Source organism: Catharus ustulatus, chromosome 8, assembly GCF_009819885.2.
Source record: "Catharus ustulatus isolate bCatUst1 chromosome 8, bCatUst1.pri.v2, whole genome shotgun sequence".
Classification (NCBI taxonomy): Eukaryota; Metazoa; Chordata; class Aves; order Passeriformes; family Turdidae; genus Catharus; species Catharus ustulatus.
Genome location: NC_046228.1, coordinates 4,827,305 through 4,839,306, shown reverse-complemented (window position 1 = coordinate 4,839,306; position 12,002 = coordinate 4,827,305). Strand labels below are relative to the sequence as shown.

At 41.0% G+C, this 12,002-nt stretch overlaps 1 protein-coding gene across 7 annotated transcripts in view; it reads right to left on the bottom strand.

The window, feature by feature from the left end:
• Positions 1-12,002, bottom strand: part of FGFR2 (fibroblast growth factor receptor 2) — an 81,543-nt gene that overhangs the window by 18,028 nt on the left and 51,513 nt on the right. For 5 of the 7 annotated variants that reach the window (XM_033066315.2, XM_033066314.2, XM_033066312.2 and 2 more), the window contains 2 exons: positions 9,953-10,097; positions 7,585-7,787 (listed from right to left, as the gene is read on the bottom strand). In XM_033066315.2, the coding sequence (XP_032922206.1) occupies positions 7,585-7,787; positions 9,953-10,097 (348 nt within the window). The remainder of the gene's footprint in view (positions 1-7,584; positions 7,788-9,952; positions 10,098-12,002) is intronic. The other 2 variants (XM_033066313.2, XM_033066318.2) reach the window with 1 other exon arrangement.

The following is a 12,002-nucleotide window of genomic DNA, read 5'->3' as shown; positions in this document are numbered from 1 at the left end:
GTAATCTTGGCCCACAATCTGAAAACCACCAGCAACAGATAACCAAGCCAGCTCAGAACCATGGGATTAGGAAGTGGCTGAATCTACAGGTTTAATTCTAGTGCTCTGTTCTCACATTTAGTCTCCCCTGTAAGCACAATACTGACTCTAATGGCTGCCAAGGCTGTCAGCCTGTCCCAAAAATCAAAAACCACATAAGTTTTAAATGTATTCCCTCAGAAGGCTGCCTTTTTTTTAATCATATTAAGATATTTTTAATAAACTGGCAGTATTTACATCACTACCCTCAGATATCCAAGTGGACAGCTTATACCATGAGCAGTGACCAAGGAGTTCTCTTCTTCCACTCCTCGTTGTCCATGTCACCACATCTTTTCCCAAATCAGCACACCCAGGTGAAGCTCCATCTCTTCTCCCAAGGAAAAGCAAGAGCACAAGAGTAAATGGCCTCCAGGGGAGGTTTGGATTGGATATTAAGAACAGTTCCTTCAATGGATGGACTGTCAGGCTGCCAGAGCAGTGGTGGAGCCACCAAGCTCAGAGGGATTTAAAATATGTGTAGATGTGGCACGTGGGACATGGTTTAGTGGTGGCCTTGGCAGGGCTTACATTTGGACTCAGCAATCCTAAAGGTCTTTTCCAGCCTATATGATTCTAACACTTTCTATTTTCCAAGTACTCAATACTGAAAGCATCAAAAAGCTATTACAGTCCTTCAGTTTCCAATTAAGTACGTTCTTAGCTGAAGACTCTACAGGAAATGTGGGGAAGAGGTCCTAAAAATAACTCAGTATTGAAACTCTGGAGTGTGATTTCTCACCAGCTCTGATATCTTCCTCAGAGCACCAAAGGAACTTATTGATAAATGCTTTGAAAGAGGAGGCAGCTGCTCCATCCATGTAACAAAGTTTGTTTTGGTGTGAATCTTCTAGAAGGCTCTTTCCTCAAGCCTGCAAGCAGCAGCCTGACATCTCTGACCTCAGAGTTTCAAACTAACACAAAATAGACTCTTCAAGAGGGTGAATCTCCTTCTCTCTTTCTGCCACAATCACATTTGGCCAAGCCCAAATCCCAGCCAGGGATTTGTCAGGATGTCACAGAGCCATCCCTGGCACCCATCCTCACCCCAGGCTGGAACCTGGAGCACCAGAGTACCCTCACCCTCAGCACCTGGGTGAGCATCAACTCTGCCACCAGGTTTGCTTGTGTAAAATGTCACCAGGCTACAGCTCAGGTCTCAGATTAAAAAATGAATCTTTTTAAAACCAGAGGTTAAGAGTGGAAAGAGGCTTCATAAAGAAGAAAATGTTAAGGATTGCTATCAAGAAATTAATCTTGGTAACCAGATTTGCAGCTGACAGATCTTTCCTGATATCAGAAACAGCTCCTGCACACAAGATGTGGTGTGGTGTTCATGGAAAGAGAAGCTGCACAAACACTTTTTCATTCAAAAAAGAAAGGTGGACTGCTTCCACCTCATTCATCCCACCATCATGAGTGTTAATGTTTACTTGCAGCAAAAATAAGTACCTGGCACATTCCTCTAGGAAAATTAATCCAGTGACCACTTGGGATACAAACAGAAAAGTGCTATTAAGGCAGACTATGGAGCTGTAAATAAATCAGTGAGGGAATACTGAATCCTGGAGTCCTGAGAGAGAGATGCTGCCATGGTCAGCCTGCAGAGGGGAACTCACCTGCTGGACCAGACAGCAGGACAACCAGGGCTGGAATATGAGCTGTTGTTTCTTTTTTTTTTTTTTTTTTTTTTTTTTTTTTTTTTTTTTAATTTTCATTATTTCACTACATTTTGAAAATGATATTTCATTAAATGAACCTGCTCAGCACCAAGAAAAGTGCAAATCTCCAGTGTGGCAGCTCCTCTGTCCCCCACCCCACTTTCATGAATTCCACTTTTCTGTTACTTCTGGCTTCCATTTTTTCATCTCTCATCACAAACCTATCAATACTCATGAGCACTTCCTTTGTATTTCCAAAATCTACTTACTATTCTCCAGTCATTCTACCAAGATCTTTATTCATGTCCTGATTCTTATATTCTTTATTAATTAACATTCCCTTTACTTCCACACCTGTCTTTGCCATTACAGCCACTGATTTCAAGTGACAGAAAGGCTCAGAAGTGAAGCCACAAAATTAAGATACCTTAGGTCCCAAATGGTCCCAAATTCTGGGTTCTGGGGTCTTGTTTTTTGCTTTTTTTTTTTAATGAATACAATAAATGTACTAGATGTCTGGATCTCTTCAGAGATTCATCTTTTCACTAGTTTTTACACTCACCATTCAGCAGCCTTAGCCTGGGTAAAGCCAATAAATATAAACTTGCAATACTCTGGTGATGTGTTTTAAGCACAGAGCTTAAATAGCAATAATGCACAGAAAAAAAAGCAGCTTAAAGGCTCTGCCAGTTTCCCTTTTAACACTGCTCCATGTATTTACTTCCCAGCAGAACTGTGTGATGGGCCAGGGATACTGGGGGTAACCAAAGTGCATTAATGGGGATGGGAATGATGAGAAATCCAGAGGAACTGCTCCATGTCTGGGAGAAGACAAATGGACTGTACTCCCAGGGAATACTCTCCTGATTGATTAACTGGAGCAGTACAAGGAGTTACAGGAGCTCAAGGGCTATAAAAATCTGCTCCAGAAAAGATGAAGCCAGCCCAGCCTGGCCTGTGGTTGGGGGAGATTTTCTGTTTTGAAATGGCCTCTCACCTTTGCTGCAATAAGAAAGAATTAACCTTTGATCTTCTCCCTCAAGCATCTCTTTTTCACTGCCTTAGAGCACACTATAAAAGACTGAGGAAAATCCTTCCTATTCCAAGGTCAGTAGACATGGTCAGCTTTAATCTACATTTAAGTGGCAGCTTTCCATATGTTTTTTTTTTCTCTTTTTTTCAGCCTGCCACATGCAGCTCTGCTCTCCAACCCCTCACCAAGCAGGTTCACCTGACACAGGTGAATTGAACATTGTGGGGACCCACTCAGTGTGCTGACACCCTGTTTGAAGTGATGACACTGCACTAGGGAGGTATTTTTTGAGCTTAATTAAAGAAAGAAAAGTGAAAATCAGCTTGAGTTGAGCAGAGCCCTGAAAGAACCATGATGGTGCATGTTAACCTCAACAGGAAGGCAGAAAATATTCAGAAAATATTCCTTGTGTGCTTCCTTTGTGCTTTTAGCAGGCCAGAAGTGAGAACAGCACCAGTCTCAGACAGACCTTCAAAAATGAAAAAGAAAAAGTGGGAGAAGAGCCCAGTGCACCCAAGCCTCACACATCAGTGCAGGGCTATATTCCTATTTTAACTCCATTTTCTTCCTCTGGCCAGCACACTGTGTTTAATCAGCTCTCAGTTAATGCTCTACAAGCATTTCTAAGCAGCGGAGCATTTAAAACAAACAAATCTTTGCTGGAATCTTTAAATGCCATGTGGCAAAATCAGCTGCAGAGCAGTGTGTAATTGTCTGTAATTGATTATGAAGGGTGTTTTCCTCCACTGATAATTCATACCATGTCCTGGAGCCTAGATCTGTCAGTTCTGGCACTCATGCTGGGACATTTTAGCAGGCATGCAGAGATTTCCTTTAACTGTCAGCCTTTTTGAAGGCTCTGCTGTAAAAGTTAATTGGAAATCATATGCATATTTTAGATTATAATTAGTAAATAATGCTGTTAGCTGCTGGTGGAAACAGCCCATCTGAGTGACCACATGCAGGAAAATACAAGGTTAAATGCACTGCACCAAAGTGAGTAATCCTAATGTTAAGTACTGACATTTAAAACACATGCACCACCCCTCCATGAGAAGCACTCATTTGGAAACACTTATACACAAAATAACATCCAATAAGTACCACTAGAGAAGACAGAGGTTTCTATATAGAAAAATCCAAGCAAAAAAATAAAATAAATACTTAAGGTAAATTCCATTCAACAATATATTACTGACAATTGTGTATTAATCTTTGCACTTCATAGTCTATTCCTCTAAAAAACCTATCATTGTACTGCTCAATATTACATGAAATACTACATTACTTTCCTTTTTCCTGATCACTTTTTTTTTTTTTCTGCCATCATCATTTTGAATTATTGAACTACCATTTTGAATTATTCTGCTGGGTGAGCTCAAGCCTTGCTTTAAACCCATCAGTTCTTCACAAATCCACCCACAATATCTTTATGAAGGATTAGACTCCACAACAACAACAGACATAAATTAATGGGAGTATATTTTTAATACTGAGCATAAAAAAAAAAATCATTGCTTCCTATTTAAAACACACACATGTTGAGGGGGTCCAAATTTGACAGATTGACTGTGACAGCCCTAACAAAAACCTTTAGTGATGACAAACATTTGTACTTGACTTTGAGCAAGTCACAAGAGATGGGACTGACTTTTTGTCTGCCTCAATTATAATTTAGCTGTTAAAATAAAGGTTCTACAAAATAGATGTGCATCCTATTGAAAGCTCAAATTCTTCATCTCCTCCCTCTCAAGCTGGTACCTCCATACAGACCATGGGTAACACTTAAACTGCTCTGATGAAAACAGGATCTGCCTGCTGGATTTCCCTGGAAAAAACTGAAAACCAAGTACCAGATCCTGGTGAGGATGAGGATTGCAGGGACTGGGAGCTGATAATTCCTGACTTCATCCTGACCCTTCCTACAAATACAAAAAGAACCGCATTTTGGCAGGGAAAAAAAAGCCTGCATGTGGGGAATGATAAAATCCTGTGGTAGCTCAGGCTAAACAGTGCAGGAGGATCCAAACCAAACCATATGTTACTCAGCAAGACTCTTCTCCTGCTTAGACAAGATGGCATCAGAGCTGTGCAAATGTCTCTCTATGAACCAGGATTAGTTTCCAGCCCAGATCCTCAGGGACCCTGACCCAGCAGCAGAAGAGCTTTGAAAACAATATCAAGAATTTCCCAATCTGTGGCCTCATTTCTCTGGAATTCCAACAAATCCCATCACCAGCCCTGGATCCCTGCCTCATCCTCCCAGCCTACCTGCCATGAGCATCTTGCTCCCTCCCACACACAGCACAAAGAGAATTTCTGTGATCCACAGAAAAATAAATGTTTAGTGATAAAACCCCACCAAGTTCAAATACAACCCTCTGAAATACAAATAAACTGAAACAAAGTGAGCTTGGTGGCACAATAAAACAGGGTTGAATGATCCAGAAACGCCCTCTAAATAAAACATCTGGATTATTTTTCAATTCTTCACTTGTGACAACAGCCCTGAAATCCAAAACCAGCTTTTAAGAGATGCAGAAACTGAAGAGCTGCTGCAGCCTCAGCACCAAGATGATCACTGAAAAATTAAGAAATATTCACAAGTAAATCTTCAGAGACTGCTGGTCTCATCCTGCCTTTGCAAGCTGACCAGTGAAATCATCCCACCAGAAATGCAGATTTCAGACAATGCTCACACTGGATACATTTTCTTCCATGCAGGCACAAAAGCAGAACATTCAGAGAGCAACTGCCAACAAAACAGTACCAGGAACAATTGGGAATAGTGGGATTTTTGCTTAGGGGTTGAAATAGCATTTGCACTTTCAAATATAAATCTTTTTCAAAAAAAAAAGTATTCCCAGTTTTAAAAGCAAAATGCCATTTTAGCTAAAAAATGTAAAAATACTGAAATAAACTGATAAAACCCAACGTGACAAACATGTTGTGAGACAGTTTTTTTCCTCTGTGAAAACAATAGCTTTGGAGAAGGTCCATATTGCATCATTTAAGGATAAATAGCTAAGCTGAGGGCAGTGGTTGGCACTGCTGTCACACACAATGAAATAACACTTTTCTCCCCAAGGAACCATTTCCAGCTGACACAACTGAGCTCACACCAAACCCAAGGTATTTTTTATACCATCAACTTGTCTCTGAGTCATTAGGCTTTTATATTCAGGCAGAAATCTAATAAATGTCTCCTATCTAAGCAGCTGATATGTATCTTTCTGGCTAAGAATACAACATCTGAAAGGCTTTCTTTGTCCAGAAAGCTGCACAGATTTCCAGCCAGAGATGTGTGAATTGAGCTGAGGGCTTCTCATCACTCTTTCTGACACACTCAGAGTGAAAAGTTGCTCTTTGTCCAGTGATACTTGAACAAATGAGTAAAATCATAAATTACAAAAAGAAAAAAAGGGGAAAAAAAAGTGGAAAATCACAAAAAATAAGAATCAACATTTTTTGCTCATAAGACAAAACAAGTATCTTTCAGACTGAAAAAAAGTTAAGGTGGCCCACCTCAAGATTCTGTAAAATGATGAATTCAGAGGAAGGTAGCTAAAGCATTCCACTCCCTGGCATTTTTAAATTTAAATTTAAATTTTTTAATTCAAAGACCTTGACATAAGGGTACAGAAAAAAAAAATGTAATGCTGTTCAGAATCTCCCATTCTGTGTGCCCATGCATCTCATTTCAAACACTTACCCACACTGAAGAACCCTTTTTAAGGTACATGTGTTACTCTGACAGTGACAATATTCTGGGCACGCTGTAAAAACAAATCTGCAGAAATCCTGCACCACTTACCCATGGTGCAGATGGACACCAAGTGAACCCTCCTGTCCCAATTCCCTGCTCAGAGCCTGGATCCAATCCCCCCAGACAGCATTTTTTGGCTGCTGGGGTGAACCACAGCCTCAGATTCCAACACCCCCCATCCTGCAGGGCTGAAACCTGGGGGTGCAGAGGTCTGCCCTAAAGACCTATTGCAGGAAAATCAAATCCTATTAAACTCCAGCTTCTGAAAACACCACAGCTCCATCAGGAGAGGACAGTGTGTAGGAATGGAGGCTGTTCTGGCAAGTGGTGCCCTGTGATAAAGCCAAAGTCCTGTTACTTGTTCAACTGGTTTGTTGTTCATGGCATTGCCCTCTCCAGAAATGTTCATTGCCAGCCACAAACAATTGTAAAATATGTTTCATGTGATGCTGTAGTGTGCATTTTAAATTTGGCACTTGCTTTTGTTTCTTGCTCAAAAGCATCATTATCTTAATCAAGCTGTCCAAGATCTGATATAGTATCTCCCCTATTTTTGCTTTATCACAGTCTTTTTTTCTATTTTGGGGTGTTTTCTGGATGCCTGGCTATGAAACTCCCTCCCCTCAGTCTTCAAAAGTCTTCCTGAAAAATACTTCTCTGTATCTGGTACCTAGTTACCACAATAATAATCACCTTAGAAACACCATAAATATACAATCAAATAGGATTCAGCTCCAATGCCAATTAACATTTTTTCCATCAATTCCAACAACAGTGGGATCAGGCCGCAAAATACTTGAAATACAATTTTTTCCCCCCATCTACAGACTGCTAACACAGAACACATTTCATTTTTTACATTTCTCTGCCCTGATTTCCTCGAGACACATCACTGTGCTAAGACATCCTCTCCATCCCACCCCAACCGCAATCTGGTAGAATTCATTAATCTCCTCACTCATCTCCCTTCCCAAAACTCTCAGCAGAAGGCTGGCTTAGTTGAGTGGGTAAAAATAAAAGTTTTTTGAGACTCTTTATCTACTTTCTGTTACCTGTCTGCGCAGGGGGATTCTCTTGGTCAGCTTGTGGACAGCGGGCTGGCTGCTGAAATCCGGCTTCTTGGTGGTGTTCTTCATGCGGCACAGCACCACTGTCAGCACCATGCAGGCGATCAGGAACACCCCTATGCAGTAAATTGCAATTTCCAGGTAGTCTGGGGAGGCTGGGTATTCCTTCTCTTTCTCAGGAGCTGGATGGGAAGGTTTCAGGAGGGAACAATCATGCCACAGGGTTAGCACGGAGAATGGGCACAGCGCTCGGAGCAAGTAATGGTAAAACAGAACTGAGTCTGGTGTGATGCTCAGAACTCTGAATGTTTTGGCCATCTTGCAATCTGAGAGTAATTCTTTTTTCCAGATTACTGCTTTGATTTCTCAGTTTGCACTGAGTGTGAGTTTGTGCATCTATGTATATATACACAAACATGTACACATGTCTGCCTAGGTAGGTACATACATATACATTGAAATATTGCATCAAGGAGCATTTTAGAGGGAAGAAAAAACTGTTCAAACTGTTCAGGTTCATTTTGATAATTGAGCCAAACTTTAACAGCACTGCAATCTTTGTGAACCACACAAAAGCACATCTGAAGATAAAACTGTGAATTATCTAGTTTAAATGAAAAGTGTTTAAATTTGCAAATAAAAGTTTGGGCTTGAGTCTGAGTCTGCCTCCGTATTAAAAATTTTCAGTAGGATCTCAAAATACAGAGGGAAGGGAGGATGAATCTGTCCCCCATTATGTCTATAAACTCAGTTTAGGGGTTTCAAAATATTTTCAAGGACCTGGCTGTCCAGCTGCTTAACCAGCTGTGCTTCATGTTGGGTGCCCAGCTCCCCTGAGGTCCTTTGAGGAGCCCAGAGCTGGATTAAAAACCATAATTGAAGTGAAAAACGGATTGCCAGCAACACATTAATGAATGAGCCCTCTTGTGTGAGGACTGCAGTCTTTCAAGCATCCTCATCAGTGGTTACTGGCCTATGAGATCAGCTTTTGGAGGGGGTGGTTCCAGAGCTGTTACTCTGAAACCATTTTGAAGCTATCTCCAAGGCAGTTCCACGTGCAGTGTCCCCAGTCCCTTATCTGGGATTCAACCCCGGGTAAACAGCATTCCACAGCCATCAGCATCACTCCGCAAGCAATGCACCTTTCAAGCTGAAATTTTCTTGTGCCTTTCCAGGCTGATAAAAATACTTTGTTCAAGAAAATTAGTTACAAAAAAAAATTTTAAAAAATGCTGTTCAAGCACTTGCAAAATGCAAACACTGCCAGCAGAAGCAAGCTCTACACAAGCACTGCTCGGTGACACCTTGCAGGCTGGGGGTTCAGCTCAGAGTGAGATGCAATAAAGCTGCCTTGTTTGAATAATTATTCAAATATATTGAAATACATTTATTTCAATAAAAGGTAAGGAATTATCTGCAGACAGTGGGAACGTTTAACTCCCACACTGTGGGCCTCAGCAACACGCACATGCAGGTTTTGTACCTCCTACTTAGGATTAACAATTAATAAATGCTAAGCACAAGATGACCCAGCAAACCTCAGGTGGTTCGTGTTTTTTTTTCCAAAGGAACTCCTGAGGCAGCTGCCAACAGTTATAAATGAGACAATTTGACTAATGTCAAAACCAACTACAGTTACGTCTTCTAACAGCTGATAATAATTTTCAGGCAATAAAGCACATTGATGTTTGTTTCTTTTAAGACAGAAACATCATCAACCCCAGAACAGCAAGACATGCTTTGCAGTAAAAGCAAATGACTACTTGTTTCCTTAGAGCATGCAATGTTTAAAGATGCACGGAGCCGATTCCCAAGATATGGAAGGCACTGCTTCTGTACATGATCCTCTGGCACTGAAATTGGAATTTCCAGGAGAGATTTGCATCATGATAGGTAAAAGTGAATTGAAGTACACTGAACAGCTCAGGTATTTTAATGAGCCAGTACATAACTATGGCCAAATTGGTTCCAAACTTCATAACGAACTGAATTTCATCCTCTTGAAAAAGTTTACAATGATTTACAGGCTGATTTCGGTTGTCTCATTGAAGTGCTAAGGAAATGAAGCTCCTTAGCATTTCTGATGGTGTAAACACATTTCAATTCAGTTCAATAGCCACACACTCCACTCCCTTTTTTATTGTTGTTGCTGTTTGGTTTTTGGAGTTGCAAATACATGACAGAACAACTCACTGGTTTGAGACAACTGCGCTTAGAAAACCAAAATCATTGTAAAAGTTTTGTTTTGCTTTTTTTTGAGACAGAAGCTGTGCTAATTCTGCAGCAATCAACAAGGGGAGGGGGGGAAAAAAAAGAGGAAAAACCAAGGAAAGAGAGCAGTGTATACCTGGCAGAACTGTCAACCATGCAGTGTGAAAGGATATCCCAATAGAATTACCCGCCAAGCATGTATACTCCCCAGCATCCTCAAAAGTTACATTCCGTATATAGAGAACCTCAATTTCTTTGTCCGTGGTGTTAACACCGGCAGCCTAGAAAAAAACAAGAGGGAAGCAAGAGAAAAAGCTAGACACTGAGAGAATTTTTGTGGATAGGGAGATGGAGCCACAGGGCTTTGCACTTGGGAAAGGCAGAGGTGGAGAGATGCAAAGCTCCTTCCCCATCCACAATCCCTCATCCAAAAGGCGTTTACCAACAGGTCCCAGCTCACCTCAGAAAGTAATCAACACCCTTCACCAGACCTAAACTCACCACCTAAACATGCATGCAATCAAAAGACATGGAAAAATTCACCCACAAATTTTTTTTTTTTCCTTCTTCTTTTATAACACGAGAAAGTTGAAAGAAAAACAAAGAGAAAACAAAGCAGGACAGAATGTGGTATCCTTCACTTGTAGATACCTGTTTCAGAGGAAAGAATTTACCATGAAAGCATACTCTAAAATCATTTTTAAAAGGGGGTGAATTCTACTCCAAAAGACAACTTAGTAGCTGTCTCAGACTTTGTATGATCCTTGCATCACCCACTGCACTGCACTTTTGAGTAGTAACTACTACTGAACATTGTGAAGAGTTACCAAATCTCATTTAAATATCTCAAATCTAGAAATATTTGGTGGCTTGCTTAGAAGCACAGTGGAAGGTACCCCAATTCTTGCTCAAAAATCAGAGATCTTGTTCAGTTGTGGCTCTCACAGGTGGGAGAGAAAAGACTTCAAGGGTTTGAGAACCAGGAGATGGAAATACAATATACTTTTCTACATCTTGAAGATTGAGGGGGTGGGGAAAAAACACTGTAAGTTTTGCATTTTTTACTGGTCATCTTCCAGACTTCTTGTCTTGACATTGTGCACCAATCCAAGTATCAGTGATTATCCAAACTCATTGAGTAAATCTCAGCCCTGGAATTCCCAGCTCCCCCAAGATGGGCACATCAGGGCATCAGCACCAAGGTCTCAGTGACAGAGGTTCAGAGAAATTAATGTTTGCTACTCTTGATCTCTGTTCCATTCAAAAGTGTTTGAAATGCACAATCAGGGAATAAATGCCTTTTTATTGGACCATTTTGAGGCAAATTTAGTTGTGGGCTGTAGTCACATGTTGCCTGTCTTTATTGTTACTGCTGAGTAAAACCCATTTAGTAATGGGTGAGTAAGACTTGGAAAAATCCTCCCACCTGCACAGTCACAGGTGAGGTGGGAAGTTGTGACTAAACTGAGCTGACTTATGCTCCAGTGGGTATTTATGTGAACAGATCACATATATGCACACCTATGTGTATACATAAATACAGACTACTGGGTTGTAATTCCATTATTCAGTGAGCACCCTCTGTGTGAACTGCAGAACGAACAAAACTGGACACAAAGACACAAAGACACCAAAGAGAGAACAAAGATCAGCATCAGAAACCAAAGCTTCTGGTACAGAGAATATTGTGGGAATTTTTCCATGGCTGCTGGTGTAACAGCAGCTGCATCACCAAAGGAGGATTACACAAATACCACCAAGGCCAGAGAGGATCCTACAAGCTGCCTGCAGTCTCCCAAAGCACCATTTTTCCAGCTTGCTTTAAAAAACATTGTTACCTTGTGCGCTTGGCAGAACAGAGAGCCAGGCAGACTGGTTGGCCTCCCCTATATAATTGGAGACCTTACAAATATATTCTCCAGCGTCCGCCTCTGTCACATTGTACAGTGTCAGCACTTCAGCATTGGAACTATTTATCCCCGAGTGCTAGAATAGACCAATAACACAGGAGAACAACGTCACTGCTGCCCAGAATGGACACCAATCTGTCTATGGTCCCACCACCAGCATGTCACCAGAACATTCCACATCAGCCTCTAAACATTGAAGGGTTTGGGGTTGGAATTTGTTGGGTTTTTTATTTTTTTCCTTTTGGTTATTGGCGTTTGGTTGTCTTACATCCGAAG